The 24,113-nt window shown below is 45.2% G+C and overlaps 1 protein-coding gene and 1 pseudogene across 1 annotated transcript in view; both read left to right on the top strand.

Moving 5' to 3' along the window:
- The window catches only part of EVC2 (EvC ciliary complex subunit 2), a 157,443-nt gene that overhangs the window by 84,581 nt on the left and 48,749 nt on the right, over positions 1-24,113 (top strand). The window contains exons 11-15 of the mRNA XM_055589083.1: positions 2,292-2,531; positions 6,355-6,530; positions 9,439-9,598; positions 17,758-18,212; positions 22,785-22,989. Coding sequence (XP_055445058.1) covers positions 2,292-2,531; positions 6,355-6,530; positions 9,439-9,598; positions 17,758-18,212; positions 22,785-22,989 — 1,236 coding nt within the window. The remainder of the gene's footprint in view (positions 1-2,291; positions 2,532-6,354; positions 6,531-9,438; positions 9,599-17,757; positions 18,213-22,784; positions 22,990-24,113) is intronic.
- Positions 15,416-15,515, top strand: LOC129658241 (uncharacterized; annotated as a pseudogene).

The following is a 24,113-nucleotide window of genomic DNA, read 5'->3' on the forward strand; positions in this document are numbered from 1 at the left end:
TCAATTCAGTTCAGTCACTCAGTCATGTCTGACTCTTTGTGACCCCATGGACCACAGCACACCAGGCTTCCTCCCCTGTCCATCACCAACTCCCAGAGCTTGCTCAAACTCATATCCATCAAGTCAATGGTGCCATCCAACCATCTCATCCTCTGTTATCCCCTTCTCCTCCTGCCTTCAATCTTTCCCAGCATCAGGTTCTTTTCCAATGAGTTAGTTCTTCGAATCAGGTGGCCAAAGTATTGGAGCTTCAGCTTTAGCATCAGTCCTTCCAATGAATATTCAGGACTGATTTCCTTTAGGGTAGACTGGTTGGATCTCCTTGCAGTCTAAGAGACTCTAAGGAGTCTTCTCCAACACCACGGTTCAAAAGCATCAATTCTTTGGCCCTCAGCTTTCTTTATGGTCCAACTCTCACATCCATACATGACTACTGGAAAAACCATAGCTTTGACTAGACAGATCTTTGTCAGTAAAGTCAAGTCTCTGCTTTTTAATGTACTGTATAGGTTGGTCATAGCTCTTCTCCCAAGAAGCAAGCATCTTTTAATTTCATGGCTGCAGTCACCATCTGCAGTGATTTTGGAGCCCAAGAAAATAAAGTCTGTCACTGTTTTCATTGTCTCCCCATCTTGATGGTGTAGAGTCAGTGTAAATAGCAGTTGCCAAAATAGCCTGGCACAGGCCTGTGATTCTTGAGCCAGGATTGAAGTGCCCTGTCCTGGTCCATGTCCTCCAATCCCTCCATGCAGGTTGCTTTTTCAGGCATTTGAAGCCAAAGGATAAACATGCCTCATTTATCTGAAAAGTCTATTTTAGTGAAAAGTTCAGTAGGGAGTTGTGGTGAATGACCATTATGTTAATGTGTTGCCAGTTTTTAAAATATAAAAATTTGGATAAAAACCCAGACTTTCAGCTTCTCTTTAAAAAAAAAAATGGGAAGATGTGGCCACACCAAGTGCATAGTCCTGCAGAGCCTTCCTTGGTGGGTTGACAGTGGCTGGCCCTGTTGGCAGGGCTTTCTGTCTCCACCTTGCCCCACTCCCCACCACTCTAGTGTGTCCCATGCCAGGCCACTTCACATGACCTCTGCTGGTTGGCAGCCCTGGGAAGGGGTGTCCTTTGCTTTAGACTTTAGTCTCTCATCTGTGCCACAGGAGAACTGAACTGGAGCAGGGGATGAACGCATTTCTGTGGATTGTGGGAGTGACAATCCCATCATCTTCAAAGTTTATGTCCCCTGAAAAGGAGGGGATTCATGTGATGTCTATACCAGGGGCCAGGGATCTTGGGGTCTTCTTAGAATTCTGCCCCTGCAGGTGGGATTACTAACATGCCCTCCTGCAGCATGAGTCTCTGAGATGATGGGAGTGCAGATGCATCAGGAACTCAGTGAAAGTGTGTGCCCTGCCTTCTCTCTGGACCGTAGAAAGTGCAGGCATCCCAGAAGCCGCTTCTTACCTCCTCTTTGCCTCCCTTTTACACAAATGATCTCAGCTTGGGCCTGATCACTGGTATTTTTCTCTTCAACTAAGTTAAGAATGAAAGATGATGGAAATAAGCTTGAGAGGCCTAACAGCACAGTCCATGATGTTTCCATTTTGCGGGCTATTTTCAGGCAGTTTGATTTGACGATTTCCACCCTTACGAATTTTCTTCTTTGAGATGGTTCTGTGTATGTGTGTATACATGTCTGTGTTCCATGTGTGTGTGCACACATGTGCTTGCATGTGCATGTGTGTGTGTGTAAGTGTATTGCTCTGTGTGCATATGTGTGTACCTGTATCTTTGTGCATGTATGTGCACTGTTTGTTGCTGTGTGCATTTATATGCACTGTGTGTGTGCATGTGTATGTTTGCTGGTACATGCATGTGTGCTGTGTGTATGTGTGTGTACATGTGCATGCATGTGTGTGCTTCTTTGTGTATATGTATGTGCATTATTGCTATGTGCATTTATGTGCACTGTGCGTGTGTGTGTTGATGGTGCACATGCGTGTCCTGTGTGTACATGTGTATTGTGTGTGTGTGCCAGTATGTGTGTGCATGTCTATGCATTATTTCTGGGTGTGTTTATGTGCGCTATGCATGTGTATATGTGTGCATGTATATATATATATACGTCACTGGCGGGTGCATTTATGTGCATTGTGCACGTGTGTTGGGACATGTATGTGTGCTGTGTGTACACATTTGCACACACATATACGTGTGTGTGCTTGCATGTTGCATGCATGTGCCTGTACACACCTGGCTGGTCGCCCCCCACGCGCTCCCTCTTTTCTCCGCAGTCCGCCGTCGAGTGCAGCAGCCTCCTGAGGACCCTGCACAGCCTGGAGCAGGAACACCTGAGGAGGTCGCTCGCTCTACAGCAGGAGGAGGACCTTGCCAAGGCCCACAGGCAGCTGGCCATTTTCCAGAGGAACGAACTGCACAGTATCTTTTTTACCCAGATAAAAAGTGCTATTTTCAAAGGCGAGCTGAAGCCAGAGGCAGCAAAAATGCTGCTGCAAGATTACTCTAAAATACAGGTAATGCCTCAAATGAGGCTCCCTCTGATGGAGGAGTCATTTTCCTGAACTGTTTCACTAAATGTCTCCTCTCCCCGAGTTAAGTCCTGTCTGTTCTTTTGTGCTGGGTTCCAGTGAACTAACCTCATCTTCCTTCCACCTCTTGATGTAGAGGGTGACTTTCCAGTAAGCAGGGCAAATAAATGGTGGCTTGAAGCACAGGCCCTGGACTCAGGCTCACCTGGACCTGAATTCTAGTTCCACCACCTGTCAACTCTGTCAACTAAAGCAAATTGCCAGTGTCTCTGAGTCTCAGTTGCCTTATCTGTAAAATGGAAGTAATAGAGTCCCCATACTAAAAGTGGCATGATGCAGATTTAATCAAATTCACAGAAAGCCAGTGCTTGGCATAATATAGGTTTAATATATATAGCAGTTAAAAATAGAAATATATAAGTGCATATATGTACGTGTGTTTGTGCACATGTGTGGTGATGTGTGCCTAGGGCTTATGATCTCTGTCTTCATAGGCTTGGGTGAATTTGTGGGTGTTTGTGCATAGAAGCTTGAGTGTCATTAATCCAGAAAGAATGAATTCCTAGATGACTGTGCAAATACTGGATTGGCCAAAAAGTACATTTAGGTTTTTTGTAACATTTTAAGCCAAACAAATTTTTTGGCCAAACCTACCAGACCACCTGACCTGCCTCTTGAGAAACCTGTATGCAGGTCAGGAAGCAACAGTTAGAACTGGACATGGAACAACAGACAGGTTCCAAATAGGAAAAGGAGTACGTCAAGGCTGTATACTGTCACCCTGCTTATTTAACTTCTATGCAGAGTACATCATGAGAAACGCTGGACTGGAAGAAGCACAAGCTGGAATCAAGATTGCCGGGAGAAATATCAATAACCTCAGATATGCAGATGACATCACCCTTATGGCAGAAAGTGGAGAGGAACTAAAAAGCCTCTTGATGAAAGTGAAAGAGGAGAGTGAAAAAGTTGGCTTAAAGCTCAACATTCAGAAAACTAAGATTGTGGCATCCAGTCCCATCACTTCATGGCAAATAGATGGGGAAACAGTGGAAACAGTGTCAGACTTTATTTTTTGGGGTTCCAAAATCACTATAGATGGTGATTGCAGCCATGAAATTAAAAGACACTTACTCCTTGGAAGAAAATTTATGACCAACCTAGATATCATATTGAAAAGCAGAGACATTACATTGCCTACAAAGGTCTGTCTAGTCAAGGCTATGGTTTTTCCAGTGGTCATGTATGGATGTGAGAGTTGGACTGTGAAGAAAGCTGAGCACCGAAGAATTGATGCTTTTGAATTGTGGTGTTGGAGAAGACTCTTGAGAGTCCCTTGGACTGCAAGGAGATCCAACCTGTCCATTCTAAAGGAGATCAGCCCTGGGATTTCTTTGGAAGGAATGATGCTAAAGCTGAACCTCCAGTACTTTGGCCACCTCATGGGAAGAGTTGACTCATTGGAAAAGACTCTGATGCTGGGAGGGACTGGGGGCAGGAGGAGAAGGGGACGGCAGAGGATGAGATGGCTGGATGGCATCACTGACTCGATGGACATGAGTCTGAGTGAACTCTGGGAGATGGTGATGGACAGGGAGGCCTGGCGTGCTGCGATTCATGGGGTTGCAGAGTCGGACACGACTGAGCGGCTGAACTGAACTGATAGTTTATATGAGATTGTCAGTAGTTTTATGAGGCCTGCCTAAGGTCTTTAACCTGCACCTGTATGTGTGTGCTTAGTCGCTCAGTCGTGTCCAACTCTTTGTGACCCCATGGACTGCAGCCCGCCAGGCTCTCTGTCCATGGAGATTCCTCAGGCAAGAATACTGGAGTGGGTTGTCATGCCCTCCTCCAGGGGGATCTTCCCAACACAGGGATGGAAGCCAGGTCTCCCGCACTGTAGGCAGATTCTTTACTGTCTGAGCCACCAGGGAAGCCCTGTATATGCAAAATGAAATCACTGGTGTGCAGTAACACACCGGAGTTCTGGTCCTGACTCAGGCCCTGTGAGTAAGGGTTGTAACAGAGCAGAGCCATCCCAGGAGGAGACCAGGTGGCCCTCGTGAGCCTTCTGGGAAGAGAGGACCCCTCTCTGAAGGTACTGGACATCTGAGCATGAAGAGAACTAGCCAGCCTCTCCTTTTTTCCTCTTGGTTTTTTCCCACTAAAAGTTTAGGAGAGTAAATAAACTCCCGGGTAGGTATTCAGACCCTGGAGCATCCCTTAGGGATGAACAGACTTTGCTGCCCGTTTACTTACTCCTCATGATGAGCTGTGTCTGACTCTCCATGTCGGAAAGTACATGTGTTATTGTTCGTAAGACGGGGGACCGAAAAGTAACAGCTGTGGTGATAGTGCCACGGCACAGACATGTTGGTATCTGAGCAGCCCGACTCTGAGCTTCCCGACATCGGGGCTCAGAGCAGCCGACTCCTGGGATCCAGCTCCGTGGAGGATGGAAGTATCATCTCAGTGTTCCTGTTGTGTTGACCTGCTGCCAGGAACTCTTAGGGAGAAGCTGGCCTTTGGACACATCCCACTGACCATTCCACTCTTCACTGTCTGCAGAGTGCAAATCCTCAGGTGTTGGACTTGGGAAGATTATAGCTTTTGTATGGAAAGGGGACTGTCCAGGGCCTCATATGTTTCTTTTTGAAGAAGACATTGAACCTCCAAGTAACCCATTGCGTGGACAGTATTTCACCAGGTGGAGAAGAGACAGCAGAGCCAGTCAGTGGGATAATACACTAAGGCTGATGTTTTAATTACTGCAGGTCTCATTTCTGCTGGTTTCATTATGGCTTGTCTAATTAGTGTGCTACTGGTTGAAGTTGGATTTGTGAGACACCACTACAGAGCTAGAGCACAGGCCCTGGAATTAGATGGCTGAGGTTCAAAGCCCTGCTCAGTCGTTTCCCAGCTGTGTGATGTGGACTCAGTTTCCTGATCTGTGAAATGGGAATAATAGGATCCTCTCCCTGGATTAAGTTAGAAAAGATGAGAAACACTCTGGGTCCAGTGCCAGGCCCAGAAGAAGCACCCAGTGTGTGCTAGGCTATTATTACTCTCATGTGCTTGCTTGGGTTTATATGTGTTTTGTAAATTCTAAGAACTTCTTGCTACTCTGTGACCAGACTCATTTCATGTCCTCGCTGAATGTGGGGGTGCTTGGGTCAGAGCCAGTGGCGATTTATCCCAGAACTTCAGCATCTGACGTGATGCTGTGTTTGGCGAACTTCAGAGGTGTGTTTGGGGAATTTGAGAGGTATGACTGCATGTGGCTGAAGGATACCTGAGTAAAATGTACATTCCATTCCTAAGGCAGCAGAATTGTTTTGATAAGACTTTACCATCTGGGTCTTGAATGCACTTTTCAAAGCCCTTTTTTTTAAAAAAAAATTTCTGTTTTAAATTTATTTTTAATTGGAGGATAGTTACTTTACAATGTTGTATTAGTTTCTGCTATTACAGCAATATGAATCAGCTATAAGTGTGTGTGTGTGTGTGTGTGTGTGTGTATATATATATATATATATATTCCCCTCCCTCTTGAGCCTCCTCCCCACCCCTCTAGGTCATCACAGAACACCAAGTTGAGCTCCCTGAGCTATACAGCAGTTTCCCTTTCCTATTAGTATGTACTTTTCTCTAAGCCTTTGTTCAGGGTTCAGACATTTAAGGTATTCATCTCGGGGCTTCTATTCCTGTGTATTTTCTTCAGAAAGAAAATGTAATATTTTAAATGACTAGAAAGAATTTTCTCTAAATTTTAATTAGGCATGTTTTCTCAATTTTTTTTTTTAAACAGGAGAGTGTCGAAGAGTTAATGGACTTTTTCCAGGCTAGTAAGAGATATCATCTCAGTAAAAGATTCGGCCACAGAGAGTACCTGGTCCAGAATATCCAGTCGTCAGAGACCCGTGTGCAAGGCCTGCTGAGCACTGCGTCTGCTCAGCTGACCCTCCTCATCCAGAAACACGAGAGGTAAGACTCCTGAACCACCCCAGATAATGCAGATAAACAGCCTTCCTCCAACATTCCTTGTAGAGACCATCTGCTGCTGCTGCTGCTAAGTCGCTTCAGTTGTATCTGACCCTTTGCGACTGCCAGGCTCCTCTGTCCATAGGATTCTCCAGGCAAAAGTACTGGAGTGGTATGCCATGCCCTCCTCCAGGGGGTCTTCCCAACCTAGGGATGAAACCCACATCTCTTAATCTCCTGCATTGGCAGATGGGTTCCTAACCACTAACACCTCCTGGGAAGCCCTAGAGACCATCTACTTCTGTTCATTCATTGAATGCACTGGCTACTTGACTTGTTTCTTAGGAGCTCTCTAGTTAGAAGAATCCTTTGCATGATAGAATTTTTTAAATATAGTCAGTAGTCGAGACGACTTTACAATGAGCCAACATGTTCCCATCATCAACTTCAGTAGGTACCAACTTGTGGCCAGTCTTGGTGTAGCTGTTCATCCTGACCCTGAGTCGTTTTAAAGCAGATCCCCAGCATTTCACTGAGGCATCAGTGGTTAGGCTTAGAGGAACTGTGTGGTAAGGACAGCCTGCTTCTCCTTGAGTTCTAGCACACTGCTGGCTCTTGCATTCACCTTTCTTTTTTGGGTTTTGGGTTTTTTTAACTGAATTATAGTTGATGTACAGTGTTGAGTTAGTTTTAGGTGTACAGCACATGGATTCAGTTATACATATAAATGAGTGGATGTGTGTGTGTATATATATTCTTTTTCAGAATCTTTTTTATAAGTTATTACAACATATTGAATATAGTTCCCTGTGTTATACAGTAGGTCCTTGTTGGTTATTTATTTTATATATAGTGGTATGTGTATGTTTATCCTAACTTCCTAATTTATCCCTCCTCTCCTCCCCACTTTGGTAATCATAATTTTATTTTCTATATCTGTGAGGCTTTTTCTTTTTGTAAATAAGTCCATTTGCATCTTTTTTTTAAGAGTCCACATGTAAGCATCGTCATATGATATTCGTCTTTCTCTGACTTACTTCACTTACTATGCTAATCTCTAGCTGCATCCTTGTTTCTGCAAATGGCATTATCTGTATTATTTCCTTCTGTTTATGGGTGAGTGATATTCCATTGTATATATGTATGTATATACCACATCTTCTTTATCCATTCATCTGTCAATGGACATTTGGGTTGCTTCCATGTCTTGACCTTTGGAATTAAGTATATACGCACAGATGCTTATCTTGGATTCTGGGTACTTTTTCTCAGCAACATTGGGGTACCATGAGGCCAGGTAAATGGTGTTAATCACTGTAGGTTCTAGCCCCTTGACAACATTTTTTCTAAGCTAGTCTTTGAGACTCATGATTGTCAACAATGAAATTTATTCTTTGTAGGTTACAAGCTCTAAAATGAATAGGCCCATGATGATAAGGTTGGTTTTCTTAGGACAACCATGGTTTTATGATTGGTTCTACTATCTAGCTAATTGTATTAGGACTTTGCAGCTCCCTTGCCCTCTTTGGGCTTCCCTGGTGGCTCAGAGGATAAAGCATCTGCCTGTAATGCAGGAGACCTGGGTTCGATCCTTGGGTCAGGAAGATCCCCTGGAGAAGGAAATGACAACCCACTCCAGTACTCTTGCTTGGAAAATCCCATGGACAGAGAAGCCTGGTAGACAACAGTCCATGGGATCACAAAGAGTCGGACACGACTGAGCAACTTCACTTTCTTTCTTTCACTTTGTCCTCTTTAATGAGGATTCTGTAAAGTGCAAATTATATGAACACTTCCCACCTAAAGATGCTAATAAATTTGTCACTGCAGTTGACTTGACATTCCTGATTCATTTTCACTCTAGTGAAAGAAGCAGCTCTTTGCCATGAGCAGAAGCACCAGACAGCTGGTTGTACTGTTGGGAGCAGTTTCCAGGGAAGTATATTACCTCTGATTTTTAAATACTATTTTAATAGGCACAGACATATTTTTGAAATGTGTATCTACTGTTCATTCAGGAAGCTTCCATGGAGAATTTACTGTGTGCCAAGCAGGGGCCTCAACCAGGGATGCAACAGACTGGGAACAGTAGTGGTAATATTGACAGCATCTGGAAAAACAGATCCAGTAAGATATGTTTGAGGAATTGGCTCACATGACTTGGAGGCTGAGAAGTCCCAGGGTCTCCATCTGTAAGCTGGAGGCACAGGAAAGCCAGTGATATAATTCAGCCAAAGGCCTGAGAACTGGCGGAATCCCAGTCTTAGAGAAGGAGATGAGATGAGATGTCCCAGTTCAACAGCAAGGCAGGAAAAAGGGGGGGATTTCTTATTCCTCCACTTTTTATTCTATTCAGGCCCTTGGTGGACTAGGTGATGCCCACCCACATTGGGGAGAATCAATCTGCTTTATTGAGCCTACCCATTCGAATGCTAATCTCACAAGAAAATACCCTCACAAAGACACTCAAGCATGATCTTTAATGTGGGCACCCTGGCCAGTCTATCTGATACACAGAATTAACCCTCACACTGAGCTTTTCCTAATTTACCTCTTGGACTTTTCTTGTGCCATTCATGTCACCAGGAGGTCCTAGTCCATCATTTCCTCCTGGAAGACTCTATTTGTTCCACTGTGGTCCTCTTGAATGTTACGTTCTCCAAAAACTCTTCCCTAATTTCTTCCCTAACAGGTGATATCTCTTGTGATGTTGAGCATCCTCTACATGCCTCTAAAAAAGATGATCTTTCCCTTCCTGCATTTTAGTAATGTCTTAGCTGCCCGTTCTGATGGTGGACATTTCTCAGATTCAAACCAAACTAATATGGAGATAAACAGTCATCCCCAGCATATTCAAGCTGCAGGTGAGTTTGGACAGTGCATCAACTAACTCTGCGTCTTTTTCATCTAGAGCAGGCTACTTGGATGAAGATCAGATGCAAGTACTCTTGGAGCGGGCTCAAACAGAAGTTTTTTCTATAAAACAGAAGTTGGACAATGACTTGAAGCAGGAAAAGAAAAAACTCCACCAAAAACTAATAATTAAGAGAAGACGAGAGATGCTGCAAAAGGTATATAAGGAATTCTGACATTTATTTTTTGCATAATCATTGTGAACGCCTACCAAGTGCCAGGTTCAGTGCCAGGCACTGGCGTCAGAAGGCTAGGATCCGAAGGGTGACTGGACAGGCATCCTGATGCACCATCTGCAGTTGATTGGTAGTGACTCTTTGGAATGCTGTGATAAGGCTTCGGTGGGTCCCGTCCAGCTCAGCAAAGCTGAGGGTTGTGGTCGATTAGTAATGTCTGCCAGGACAAGAGCCTAGCAGTGCTGGTTCCAGTGAATAATGACTGGTGGCTACTATAGTGTTTATGGAGTGTTTACTTAGCATTGTGCTAAGTGTATTATGTATCTTATTTAATTGTTTTATTAACCTGTGAGGTAGACACTACTATTTTCTGTCTTTTTTCTGACGAAGACATTGAACCTGAGAGGGCTTAAGTGTTGTGATCTATTTGAGCTACTACAGAAAATACTGTAGACTAGGTGGCTTATAAAGAACAAAAATTGATATGTCACAGTTCTGGAGGCTGGAAGTCCAAGATCAGGGTTCCAGCAAGGTCAGGTTCTGATGGACACCCTCTTCAGGTTGCAGATGATAGACTCCTTGCTGGTGGAAGAAGTCAGAAGGGTGGAAGGTGGGGAGGGAGCTCTGTGGGTGGGGGTGGGGCTGCTTTTGCAAGGACACTAATTTCATTCAGGGGGCTCCATCCTCATGCCCTAAGCTCCTTTCCAAAGCTTCCTCACCTACATCCTCAGAACACGTGTTAGATTTCAACATCTGCATGTTGGGGGAACACAAGCATTCAGATTACAGCATTAAGTAATGAGGTCAAGGTCACATGTTTAGTGATTGGCAGTTGTGGGATTGAGTCCAGGACTGTGTGACGTAGACTCTCAGCCTTGCCCTTGACGCTAACCTGCTCAGTTGTTTGCCCACCTGGAGAGGGGGCAAACACAGCAAACACAGAAGTGCACCCTGTGCTGTCTTCATGCTCTGGTAGCGCAGAAGTCACCGTCACCTGGGGAAGGCTGCACAGAGCAGGTGCAGCTGAACCTGAGTCCTGGGGACAGGGAGCATCTGATGTGTGCAAGACAGGAGGGACCTTACAGGTGGTGGGCAGGCATCTTGTTCAAACGTGAAGGATTCAGGCAAGGGTGCCCTGCTGTGCGTGGAGCTCCAAGAACATGAGGATTGAGAGGGCAGGGGCTGGAGGAGGCACGCCCAGGAAGCAACACCTCTTCAACTCTTCAACGAGGGCAGTGTGCTGGGGTGACAGCTGACTTTCATCCAAGGACGAGGGAACACTGACGTGTCCCTGAACACTGAAGTTTTCAGGAGAAGTGATGCCAAAAACTCAATCTCTGTGCACCAGTGCCGAATCAAATCTCAGAGACAGAGTTTTAGGTGAAGTAGAAAAGCAAAGCTTTATTGCTTTCTCAGGCAAGGGAGGACAGAGCAGGCCCTTGCTCTGAAAAACTGTGTCCCCACCTGGGAGGATTTGGAGAGTTTTATAGCTATACCTTAAGGGCGGTACTGCTGATAAGGATCAGGGTGTGTGAAGGGCCTGTACTTCTTTAATCTGGCCTCAGGTGGTCTCTTGATGAGCAGGTTATCAAGCTGGCACCTTCTCTGAAATGAAGAATGCTAACATCTTCCATGATGCTGTTAAAGTGCTGCACTCAATATGCCAGTAAATTGGAAAACTCAGCAGTGGTGACAGGACTGGAAAAGGTCACTTTCTGTTCCAACCCCAAAGAAGGGCAATGCCAAAGAATGTTCAAAATACTGCACAATTACACTAATCTCACATTCTAGAAAAGTAATGCTCAGAATTCTCCAAGCCACGCTTCAACAGTACATGAGCTGTAAATTTCCAGATGTTCAAGCTGGATTTACAAAAGGCAGAGGAACCAGAGATCAAATTGCCAACATCTGTTGGGTCATAGAAAAAGCAAGAGAGTTCCAGAAAAACATCTACTTCTGCTTTATTGATTATGCCAAAGCCTTTGACTGTGTAGATCATAACAAACTGTGGAAAATTCTTTAAGAGATGGGAATACCAGACCACCTTACCTGCCTCCTGGGAAATCTGTATGCAGGTCAAGAAGCAACAGTTCGAACCAGACATGGAACAACAGACTGGTTCCAAATCGGGAAAGGGGTATGTCAAGGCTGTATATTGTCACCCTGCTTATTTAACTTATATGCAGAGTACATCATGCAAAATGCCAGGCTGGATGAAGCACAAGCTGGATTCAAGATTGCTGGGAGAAATATCAGTAACCTCAGATATGCAGATGACACCACCATTAGGGGAGAGAGTGAAGAGGAACTAAAGAGCCTCTTGATGAAAGTGAAAGAGGAGAGTGAAAAAGTTGGCTTAAAACTCAATATTCAGAAAACTAAGATCAGGGCATGTGGTCCCATCACTTAATGGGAAATAGATGGGGAAACAATGGAAACAGTGACAGACTTTATTTTCTTGGGCTCCAAAATCACTGCAGATGGTGACTGCAGCCATGAAATTAAAAGACGCTTACTCCTTGGAAGGAAAGTTATGACCAACCTAGATAGCATATTCAAAAGCAGAGATATTACTTTGCCAACAAAGGTCCATCTAGTCAAAGCTATGGTTTTTCCAGTAGTTGTGTATGGATATGAGAATTGGACTATAAAGAAAGCTGAGCACTGAAGAATTCATGCTTTTGAACTGTGGTGTTGGAGAGGACTCTTGAGAGTCCCTTGGATTGCAAGGAGATCCAACTAGTCAATCCTAAAAGAAATCAGTCCTGAATATTCATTGGAAGGACTGATGTTGAAGCTGAAACTCCAATACTTCGGCCACCTGATACGAAGAACTGACTCCTTGGAAAAGACCTTGATGCCAGGAAAGATTGAAGGCAGGAGGAGAATGGGACAACAGAAGATGAGATGGTTGGATGGCATCACGGACTTGATGGACATGAGTTGAGTAAGCTCCGGGAGTTGGTGATGGACAGGGAAGCCTGGCATGCTGCAGTCCATGGGGTCACAAAGAGTCGGACACAACTGAGCGACTGAACTGAACATCTTCTATTAGTTGGGAGTTTCAGTTCTGCAGAAGAGACCATAGATATTGTTATATGTATCCCTTGAGGCAGAACCAGGACCCTGCCCCATGGCTGCACTATTGTTTCTTGACTGCTCCTCCCTTGTCTCCAGTCCCCTCCGTTCCCTGATTAGAAACTGTTTGAAAGGTTTCAGTGCCCAGGATTGCCACAGAGTCCTGCTTGGTTTCAGAAGGAAGATCAGATTTGGAATTTAGGAAGCTCAGTTGAGCAGCCTGTCAGATAGAATTGAAGGAGCCCTAAGGTACAGACCTATGGGAGGCTCTCGCACTTGACCAGATCAGAAGTGATGAGACCATGTCCTGAGCATGGGAACAAGGACAGATTCAGGAGATATGAGATGTCAGGATGACATAGGTGGCTGTCAGGATGACGTAGGTGATACCATTCAGGAAGGAAGGGGAAGCAGAATAACTTAAATTGACTGATAGAAACTCTACTTTTATTACCGAATGTTGAGCCCAACAGGAAGCTGTGATTCTTATTTCAGCCATTGAACTCCACCCCAACTTCAACATTGCCTCATCCATCTCCATTGGCTCAAGGATCAAAGCAATGGGGCTTATAGCCATATTTCTCTGATGGTCTGGCCTGGTTCAAGGTTAGGATCTGCAAGGATGGATGAACTGCAGAGATTCCAGTGATTTTCCATGAACACAATTTCTTACAGTTGCTTTTGCTAAATCTTGTGAGTGCCACAGGGTGGGAATGCCACTCTGCAAAGGCAAAGGTTTGTGTTGTATCCCCAGCACTGAGGACACGTTGCAGGTTCTTAACCAGTATTTATAGAAGGAAGGAATTGACACTCTCAGGTCACCTGAACCCATGAACAGAAGATATGTTTGTGCAAAATAGAACCCAGACTATCTGCTGGGTACACTATTATAGGCTTTGCTTTTTTTTCTTCCTTACAATGAGAAGCTGGGTGTGCAACCCCGTGGACTATATATACAGTCCATGGAATTCTCCAGGCCAGAATACTGGAGTGGGTGGCCTTTCCCTTCTCCAGGGGATTTTCCCAACCCAGGGATTGAACCCAGGTCTCCCTCACTGAAGGGGGAATCTTTACCAGCTGAGCCACAGGGAAGCCCCATGGGTACACTATTATAAATAACACTGTGATTGACATCTCTGTGCATGTCAGCTTTTTTCCCATCATAGGGCCTTTTACACCTTCTGTTATTTCGTCCGGAAATATCCTTTCCCCCATCTTCACTCGACTGAGGTATGACCTCACCTCTCAGATCTCTCTTGGGGCTCCTTTATTTTTTAACATTTTTTAAATTCATAGTAGCATAATTATAGCAAATATAATTACATTTGATGGTGGTTAGTCTTTTTTTTTTTCTTTTCCATTATAGTTTATCACAGGATATTGTATATAGTTCCCCATGCTCTACAGAAGGACCTTGTTGTTTATCCATATAGATCTTCTTCTTTAAAAAGCCTCTGTGACCTCCTTATTTAAATTGTCTCTCATGGAGCTCAGGGTTTTTTCTCTTAGAATATCTTGATTTTCAGTTCCTACGTGCCTGAGATGTGGTAATAATAATAGCAGACATTCATTGAGGCCAACTCTGCACCAAGCCCTTCTCTAAGAGCTACCTACACATTTTATCTGGAGCGAAACGAGGACTGCAGCCCAAGAGGCAGCATCTCTGATCTCTCTGAGAGACTGCTCCAAAGCAGCCGTGGGGGAAGGTCAATATATAAGATTTTAGTGAAGGGGGAGTTCAGTACCATTAAGCACTCATTTTACAAAAGGTTTTTTGGTAGTCATGAGGATCTGATGTCACCATGAAGGGATTTAGTGCTTCTCTAGATACGAGGAGATGCAAGGGTTGAGATCTTGAAATCTGTTTCTAAAAACATCCAACTATCTAGAGTCCTGTCCCACCAGGGTTCCTGGAGCACAGAGTGTCTCACTCACCCTGAACTCCCTCAGGGGTGTTGAAGGTCACCAGCCATAGCAGCATGGGCTTCAGTCTCCATGAAGGCAAGTGGCAAATGCCTTTGTTGTTCAGTTGGCAATGTTCTTGGTAAGTGCCAATTTGTAGTTGACACATGTCTTAAGCATTTCATTGACTCCTCACAGCTACTCTATGAGGTAGATCCTATTATTATCCTCTTTTTATAGTTTAGGCACTGGACACACAGAAAGGGCTAGACATGCATTTGGGGTAAGTCAGCTTGTAAGTGGAAGAGCCAGGATTGGAACCCAGGTGGTCTGCCTCTTGAGCTTTACCTACTCAATAAATACGTGTTCAACAAAAGTCAAACAAATGAAGTTTTCACTACATTTTCAGTTATTTTCTTAAGAGTAATTTTCTTTTTTGTGGGGGAACACTTATCAGCTTTATTAACTTACTTAAAAGCCATGAAACCTCAAACAAAAGAGACAATGCTTAAGTTCAGCTGGGTGAAGCAAATTAAGCTTTTTCCTTTGCCTGGATCCTCACCATAAATCTTGCCTTTGAATTATCAAATTTGCCACCCCTTGCCTTTGGAATATTGTGATTAACATAGACAGAGGCAGATTTTGTCTAGTCCAGGAGGTGAGAGCAAGAAAGAAAAAATACTGTGAGTGAAGAAGGTGGGAAAAAGATGACCTGGATCCTTCTTTGAAATATATAAAAGATGATCACATTTTACTAAAGTTCAATCAAGTTACATGCTCTTCTACTTTGGGGAGGATGTGTTAAGAAGATAGAGTCTTGTGCTTGCTTTGGCAGCACATACACTAAAATTGGAATGATACAGAGAAGATTAGCATGGCCCCTGCATAAGGATGACATGCAAATTCATTCCATATTTTTTTATAGCTGATTCACATTGTTGTACAGCAGAAACTAACACAGCACTATGGAGAACAGTGTGGAGATTCCTTAAAAAACTGGAAATAGAACTGGCATATGACCCAGCAATCCCACTGCTGGGCATACACACTGAGGAAACCAGAATTGAAAGAGACACGTGTACCCCAATGTTCATCGCAGCACTGTTTATAATAGCCAGGACATGGAAGCAACCTAGATGTCCATCAGCAGATGAATGGATAAGAAAGCTGTGGTACATATACACAATGGAGTATTACTCAGCCATTAAAAAGAATACATTTGAATCAGTTCTAATGAGGTGGATGAAACTGGAGCCTATTATACAGAGTGAAGTAAGCCAGAAAGAAAAACACCAATACAGTATACTAACGCGTATAGATGGAATTTAGAAAATGGTAACGACAGCCCTGTATGCGAGACAGCAAAAGAGACACAGATGTATAGAACAGTCTTTTGGACTCTGTGGGAGAGGGAGGGGTTGATGATTTGGGAGAATGGCATTAAAACATATATAATATCATATAAGAAATGAATTGCCAGTCCAGGTTTGATGCAGGATACAGGAAGCTTGGGGCTGGTGCACTGGGATGACCCAGAGGGATGGTATGGGGAGGGATGTGGGAGGGGGGTTCAGGATGGGGAACACGTGTACACCCGTGGCAGATGCATGTTGATGTATGGCAAAACCAATACAATATTGTAAAGTAAAAAATATATATATAAATTAATTAATTAATTAAAAAAAAAAGAAAAAAATTAGCCATTAATACTGAACACCACATACAATGAGAATTACTGGTGTATTTAATCTACCACATTTCTAAAGCATACAGTCACTCCTATTAATATAAATTTAAGCCGGCTATACTGGTTTTGGGCTTCCCAGGTGGTGCAGTGGTAAAGAACCCACCTGCCAGTGCAGGAGACGTAAGAGACCTGGGCTTGATCCCTGATTCGGAAAGATTCCCCTGGAGGAAGAAATGGCAACCCCCTCCAGTATACTTGCCAGCAGAATCCCATGGACAGAGGAGCCTGGCAGGCTACGGTCTATAGGGTCACAAAGAGTTGGACATGACTGAAGCGACTTCATGGGGTCGCAAAGAGTCGGACACGACTGAGCGACTGAACTGAACTGAACTGAAGCGACTTCACACACATGAGCACACACACTGCCTTTACCAAAGTTAATGTACTCATAAAGAAATCTTGAGAACTTAAGTGAAGTCACCTCTCCACAGCTCCTGGTGCTAATCCCAGAGGTCAAAGAATTGTTTTGATTGAGAAAAACACAAACATAACTGAAGAAAAAATAACTGAGGCAAGGGAAAAAAAAAAAAAAAAGAATCTTAATAGAAACGTCCTCTCTTGTCATTTAAGGCTTGACTGTGGGGAGAAATCAATAGTCCTTCCAACTCTGAACACACTCTTGAAGTATTTCTCTCCTGTTGGCCTATTTGCAGAAAAATTTGGTTGGTTTTCCTTTTATTTCTTCTAGTATTTACAATAATTTTTTAATTTTTAATTGACGATAATTGCTTTACAAACTTGTGTTGGTTTTTGCTGTACAACAAAGTGATTCAGCCATAAATGTGTGTGTGTGTGTGTGTGTATATATATATATATATACACCTTATATATATAAACACACACACATACATAGCTTATATATATATACACATACATACCTTATATATATATACATACATACCTTATATATATACATGCATACCTTTTATATATATATACATACATACCATATATATATATATAAGCCATATATATATATATATATATATATATATATATATATGCCTCCTTCCCCACACCCCAGCCTGCCTCTCTAGGTCATGCTCGAGGGCCAGGCTGGGCTTCCTGTGCTACACAGCCCGTTCCCACTAGCTATCTGTTTTACACATGGTGGTGTATATATGTCAGTGTTACACTCTCAACTTAGTTGGTTTTAGAAGAGCAAAGCATTCATTCAAAGTAACCATTCGGTAGTTCCTTTTTCCTCTGCTGCTGTCGTACTTGGGCTCTCTCCATCGGTCTTTAAGAACATCAGTTCCTTTTTTTAAAGAATAATTTGCCAAACGTGTGATAGTTGGGGAAAGAGCTGTTGATGTTCTGCGCCTCCTGCAACTATTCCCCAAAGTGTTTTCTTGAGGGCTGTACCTGCCAAGCCCCGCCCCCTGCTAATTGTCCGCTCTGGAATTGCTGGCAGCACAAGGAACAGCGGAGGGAGCAGCTGTCCATTGCTGAAGCCTCCGGGGCTGCTGAGGATGCCGGCCAGTACCTGGGCCAGTGGCGGGGCCTGATGGCTGAGCACAGCGCCGCCCTGGAGGAGCTGCAGGAGCGCCTGGACCAGGCTGCCCTGGACGAGCTCAGGGCCCTGACCCTCTCGCTGTCCGAGAAAGCCACGGAGGAGCTGCGACGCCTGCAGAACTCAGGGATGACCCAGGAGCTACTCAAGCGTGGGGTGCCTTGGCTCTTCCTGCAGCAGATCCTGGAGGAGCACAGCAGGGACCTGGCAGCCCGGGCTGAGAGGCTGGAGGGCGAGGAGAGGGACCGGGGCCAGGAGGGCGTCCAGAGCGTGAGGCAGAGACTGAAGGACGATGCACTGGAGGCCTCCACGGAGGAGCAGGCGGAGCTGAGACACTGGGAGCACTTGATCTTCACGTGAGTCTTAATCCCTGTGTGTTGCCCTCTCCTCCTCTGTTCCTATTGGTGGGGGAGGGATTCCACCTGCTGGTTATGGGCATAGCCAGACACATGACACCTGATCCTGAGTCTGAGATTTGATGTGGCCCAAAGCGGAGCTTTGGCCACCTGATGCAAAGAACTGACTCATTTGAAAAGACCCTGATGCTGGGAAAGATTGAAGGCAGGAGGAGAAGGGGACAACAGAGGATGAGATGGTTGGATGGCATCACTGACTTAATGGACATGAATTTGAGTAAACTCCAGGACACAGAGGCCTGGCATGCTGCAGTCCATAGGGTCACAAAGAGTCGGACATGACAGCAACTGAATTAAACTAAAATAAAGGGGGCCTTCGGTTATGTGATAGATGCCAGCAAAGCTTTGGCAGCTGTTTGGGGGTGGTACATCAGATTGGAAACTGGAGGAGCCTCAAACACCACCTGCATGGGGCAACAGAAAGGAATGAAATGTGGGCAGTGTAACAAAAATCTGGGTTTAAATCCCAGCACCACCACCAGTTGTCTGAGTGTAGATAAGTTACTTAACCTCTCTGAGCCTCATCTTTCTTGTCTGTGGAATGGGATGACAATGCTCAGTCATTTATGGTGTTTTGAGTAGCACATGATGCTACTGGGTTGTTAGAAAGTGAAGAAAGCATTTTATAAGAAGTCGGGAGGTAAATTTTCTAGTTCTGATTCCATGACTCAGTGATACCCTCAAGGATTCAGCCCTCAACACCTTTCTGCTCTGCTATACTCAACGTGCTGCCTTGGTCCTTGGGCTCATCCCTTCATGGTTTCATGATGGCTGCTGCAGCTCCAGGCGGCACACACATCATCTCTTTCTAACATCAGCAGCATTGATCTTCCCTATCCTATTGGGCAGGACTACATCATAAGTCCATGCCAAACTGTTCACCTGCTAGGAGGCTGGAAAGGCCATGATTGTCTTAGACTAGAGGGCAGCACTTTTTCTTTAGGCTTCGAGGGCTACATGGTTTCTGTAGCAGCTATTCAACTCTGGCCGCAGCATGAAAGCAGCTACAGACAACCCGTAAATGAACATCACTGTGTTCCAATAGAACTTTATTGACAAAAACAAACAGTGGGCCAGATTTGGTCCATAAGCCACAGATTGCCAATTCCTGCCTTAGACCACTCAGGATTCCCTCCCTTGGGCTACTAGGGGTGTTTTTATCTCCAACATTGTTGGAGGATAACCCCTGTAAACAAAAGCTGAGCTGACAAGGGACAAGGAAGTGATTCTAGATTAGACCATTAGATCACCATCTAGCAAAATGCCAACTCCCAGCATTGACGAGGGGTTGCGTGAGTATGTCAGTCTTTTAACACAACCTTTGATCAGAAATAAGTGGATGGTAAGAGGCACCTGCTATCATCACTGCCATCATTCCTGTGCAGGAAGAACTCAGATTATCAGGAGGAGAACAGACACACAGGTAGATGATTGTGATGAGCAAAGCAGGAGCAATTTACCAGGTGATCATGTGAAGGATCAGGATCTTTACCACGATAGGAAGGAGGTACATTTTGGGTGCTAGCCTCTGAGCTGGTACTGGGACCCGGAGATGAGGGGACCCTACCCACTGGTGCTGTGCTGAGAGGAGGCAGGACTGGGTGGTAAGCAGTTTGGTGGGTCCTTGTCTGGGTGTGAAATGGGGAGACCAGTCTCACTGCACAAAGAAACAAAATAAAAAACCCCACCAACAGCAGCACAGTGGAGAGAAACAATAACCCCCACCTCCCTAGTCTACTTATTTATTTATTTTTTATTTTAGTCTACTTATTTAGAGTAATAGAAACTGTTTACATATAAGGGCATAGTTGTGGGCATTTGGCTATGACTTAGTGCTACTTCCTTAAACCAATGGACTCACGAATCAATATTTCATCAAGTTGCTTTCTCTTTGAATAAAGCAACCCAGAAAACCCTATTCAAGTGAATAAACAAAACCAAAGCCCTTTGACCATTCTTTCCTCAGTGTGACCATTCCACAGTTTAACTTGGATCTTAGCTGCAATTTCAATTCTGAATCTACAGCTCTTTTGATTAGAAATGGTTATATTGACATAGGACATCCCAGGTGGCTTAGTGGTAAAGAATCCACTTGGCAGTGCAGGAGACACAGGATACATGGGTTCAATCCCTGGATCAGGAAGATCCTCTATTTGAGGAGGAAATGGCAACCCACTCCAGTATTCTTGCCTGGAGAATTCCATGGACAGAGAAGCCTGGTGGGCTAGAGTCAATAGGGGTCACAAAGACTTGGACACAACTTAGCAACTGAGCATATACACAATTATTGACATAGGATCATAGAGGGGGTATTGGGGATTGGGGGGGGGCAGGTAGGGGAAGGAGTCCCTCCCAGTACATCTGCTCAGTCTGTCTGTCCACCTCCTCTCTTGAACCCCATGCTGCTTGCTTGACATCTGTGGTCTTCTCCACCTGCATCAAAGCCTGGGCTCTCCTTGAACCCTTTCAGGGACACCAGATAGCAGAGCGTTGTTCTGCAACACCCGTCCTTCCTTGGTGGCAGTTACATCCATGGAGCATGGTCCTCCCGGACTCTGTGATGCAGTGTCTCCTTAAGTGCTCTTCCCTGGGGACTGACCCTCCGCCCAGCAAGGAGAGGCCACAGGTGTTGTGGAGAGGGAGGTTATCTTGGTGTGGCTGAAGTGACCTCTCCCTTCTTTCTCATCTCTCTTTTTTTCATGGTTCTGTCCTTGTTTAGCTCACAGTCTTTGTTAGTTTTTGTTGACTTGAACAAAAAATATGTTGTCTTCTCCAAGCCCATACAAATCAGACCCTTAGATGCCACTTCTTATTTGCACAAGCTGTTCTCAGCAGTAATTATTCAGCTCAATCTGCATTTGACCAAAGTCTCTTTGCTTCATCCAACCTGTTTGAGCTGCCTTTTTAAAGTCTGTGGATTGGACTTGACATTCTCATTACCGGATGGTCACCTTCTTCGCCTTTATTTGGTTCCATTTTGCTGGAATATTACTAAAGCTGCCGCTGATAAAACAGGAAAAGAGAAATCTTACTTTTCTATCAGAAAACCTCTATGATTTTCCCTAGGGTTAAAGAGGGTCAACTAACAGTATACACAATGTGAGTCTGCTTATATACTTTGCTTATTTAAGACTCTAAGAGGTTGCAGCCTTTATTTCTGAGGCATTAAGTAGAAATGACTTTGCACAATAGTTTGGAAACATGTTTTTATAAGTTTCCTCATTTCAAGCGGGATGGAGTTGCTGTAAACCTGGTCTGAGGAAGTGAGAATTAATCAAGATGCATATTTTACCAAGGTCTTTAAGACCTTGTTTCTAAACTCCTGCCTGGATGTTAAACTCCTGCAGGGCAAAGACAGTCTCCCGAGTTCCTGTATGATCCTGGTGCCTATCTAGTTGAGGATCAAGACCAGATCACCTAGCACATGTGTGCATGTCCAGTTGTGTCTAACACTTTGTATTCTCACAGACTGTAGCCCCCCAGGCTCCTCTGCCCATGCAATTCTCCAAACAAGAATAACTGGAGTGGGCTGCCATTTCTTTCTCCAGGGAATCTTCCCAACCCAGAGATCAAACCCTCATCTCTTGCATCTCCTGCATTGGCAGGCACACTCTTTACTGCTAGGCACCACCTGGGAAGTCCCTAGACCACCTAGGGAAGAATAAAGACTCAAATTCATCTCAGAGTTACTTTCACCTTAGAGGCCACATGAGCAGAAAATATGTGGGGCAAGGATTTCCATGAAGGAAGGTACAAAGGAGCAGCTGTGGTTTCCTTATGTGCTTCAGAAAAATTGATGGGTCCCATGGAACCCTGTGGGCTTGAGGCCTTCAGACTGTTTCTGGTTGGGGGCCCACATCAGCTCTGAGAGTCTTATTCTATTCCCAGGAGAGAACTTTCTAGCTGAGCCAAAATTGCACACCCCTCCATGGAAATTTGGGCCTGATAGACCTGGCCCTGGCCTCCCACAGCAATGTCCTGCAGGTATTTCCAAATTTTAAAGCATCCGCAAAGTGTATTTTCTGCAGCCAGTGCTGATCAGACATTGCCAGAATAATCAAACAGATGATATGATTCCATGTCTAACGCAATATGGTGGCTCAGTACTAAAGAATCAGTCTGCCAATGCAGGAAACACGGGGTCAATCCCTGGGTGGGGAAGATCCCCTGAAGAAAGAAATGACAACTCACTCCAGTATTCTTGATTGGAGAATCCCTTGGACAGAGGAGCCTGGAGGGCTACAGTCCATGGGGGTCACAGAGAGATACAACTGAGCAACTGAGCACGCACACACACACACACACACACACACACACACCAGCATGACACGCATTAGGTGCTGAAGAAACCCATGTGGAATGAATGCCTGATCCAGGAGATGGCGGGCGTTTCCGGACATGGATTTGACTAATGGAATCTGAGCTTTGAATTTCCACTTCCCCATCCCCAGCACAACCCACCCTGTCTTCTTTTTTTTTTGCAAGAACAGACCACTCTTCTTGCTTTTCCAGGAAGCTCTGCTCTTCTGCCTTCTCCCTGTCCGAAGAGGAGCTGCTTGGGATGAGGCAGGAAGTTCACGGCTGCTTCGCTCAGATGGACAGGAGCTTGGCCCTCCCCAAAATCCGGGCCCGAGTCCTGCTGCAACAATTCCAGACAGCTTGGCGAGAAGCAGAGTTCCTCAAACTGGACCAGGCCGTGGCCGCCCCTGAGCTGCAGGTAGGATGGGCGTCTTGGGGCCTCGTGCTGGCAGAGGCAGGGCCTCCTCCAGCTGCTAAGGCTGTAGAATCCAGCTCCAGTGCCGCCCTCAGCCCTCGCCATGTTAGCATCGGGCATTCCCGGAACCGCCTTAAGTTCTGTAGTGGACACCCTGGTACCTGGCTTTGCACTGTCTACCAGCGGTTATGAGTCTTCACTACTCATGGTTCACAGGTCCACCCCTCTCCTGGGCATTGATTGCCCTTGGTGGTGGGAGCCACCTGGCCTGAGAGGTGACTCTCCCTCCTGCCCCTCCTATAGCCACAGCCAGTGACTCACGCAGGAGGCGTAAGTAAGTGGCATGAGGAAGATGCTCACTTCGGCTCAGGTGGAAAAGGGCATCTCTGATTCCAGGGCTTGGAGGGTGATTGACAGATGCCTGTGTGAGCTAAGTCATTTCAGTCGTGTCTGACTCTTTGCAACCCCATGGACTGTAGCATGCCAGGCTCCTCTGTCCATGGGATTCTCCAGGCAAGAATACTGGAATGGGCTGCCATGCCTTCCTCCAGGGGTCTTCCTGACCCAGGGATCAAACCCGAGTCTTCTGCGTTGGCAGGTGTGTTCTTTACCACTAATGCCACTGGGAAAGCCCTGACATGCCTATAGTGAGCACCTGTTGCGTGCCACCGAGAGGCAACTCTTGGGTGCTGGGTTTACTCCGGAGCCCCCCATGGGCCAGTCAAGGCCAGAGCCCCTCACCTTACCTAGCCCTTTCCTCCTCCTGTCCTGGTTCCCACAGCTCCTGTGGCTTGCTCTGAACTCCTCTCTCAGGAAACAGCATTCACCCCAGTCCCTGCTGTCTCTGGCTCTGCCTCTGGGGAACCTGACCTCTACAAGGCCTTTGAACTTGCTGTTTCCTCTGCGAGGAACATCACAGGGCCAACTCATTGCTGTTTCTTCACATCTCAGTTCAGATGTCATCTACACAGAGGTCCTCCCTGAGCACTATCCAAAGTCATCACCTCCGCAAGCATCCTTCAGAATGCTGTGCTCTTGCTTCTTCGTAGAATTGATCGTGATTTGAAATGTCCTGGTTACTCAATGTACTCATGGTCTGTGCACCAGCCCCCACCAACAAGCTCCGT

Source organism: Bubalus kerabau, chromosome 7, assembly GCF_029407905.1.
Source record: "Bubalus kerabau isolate K-KA32 ecotype Philippines breed swamp buffalo chromosome 7, PCC_UOA_SB_1v2, whole genome shotgun sequence".
Lineage (NCBI taxonomy): Eukaryota > Metazoa > Chordata > Mammalia > Artiodactyla > Bovidae > Bubalus > Bubalus kerabau.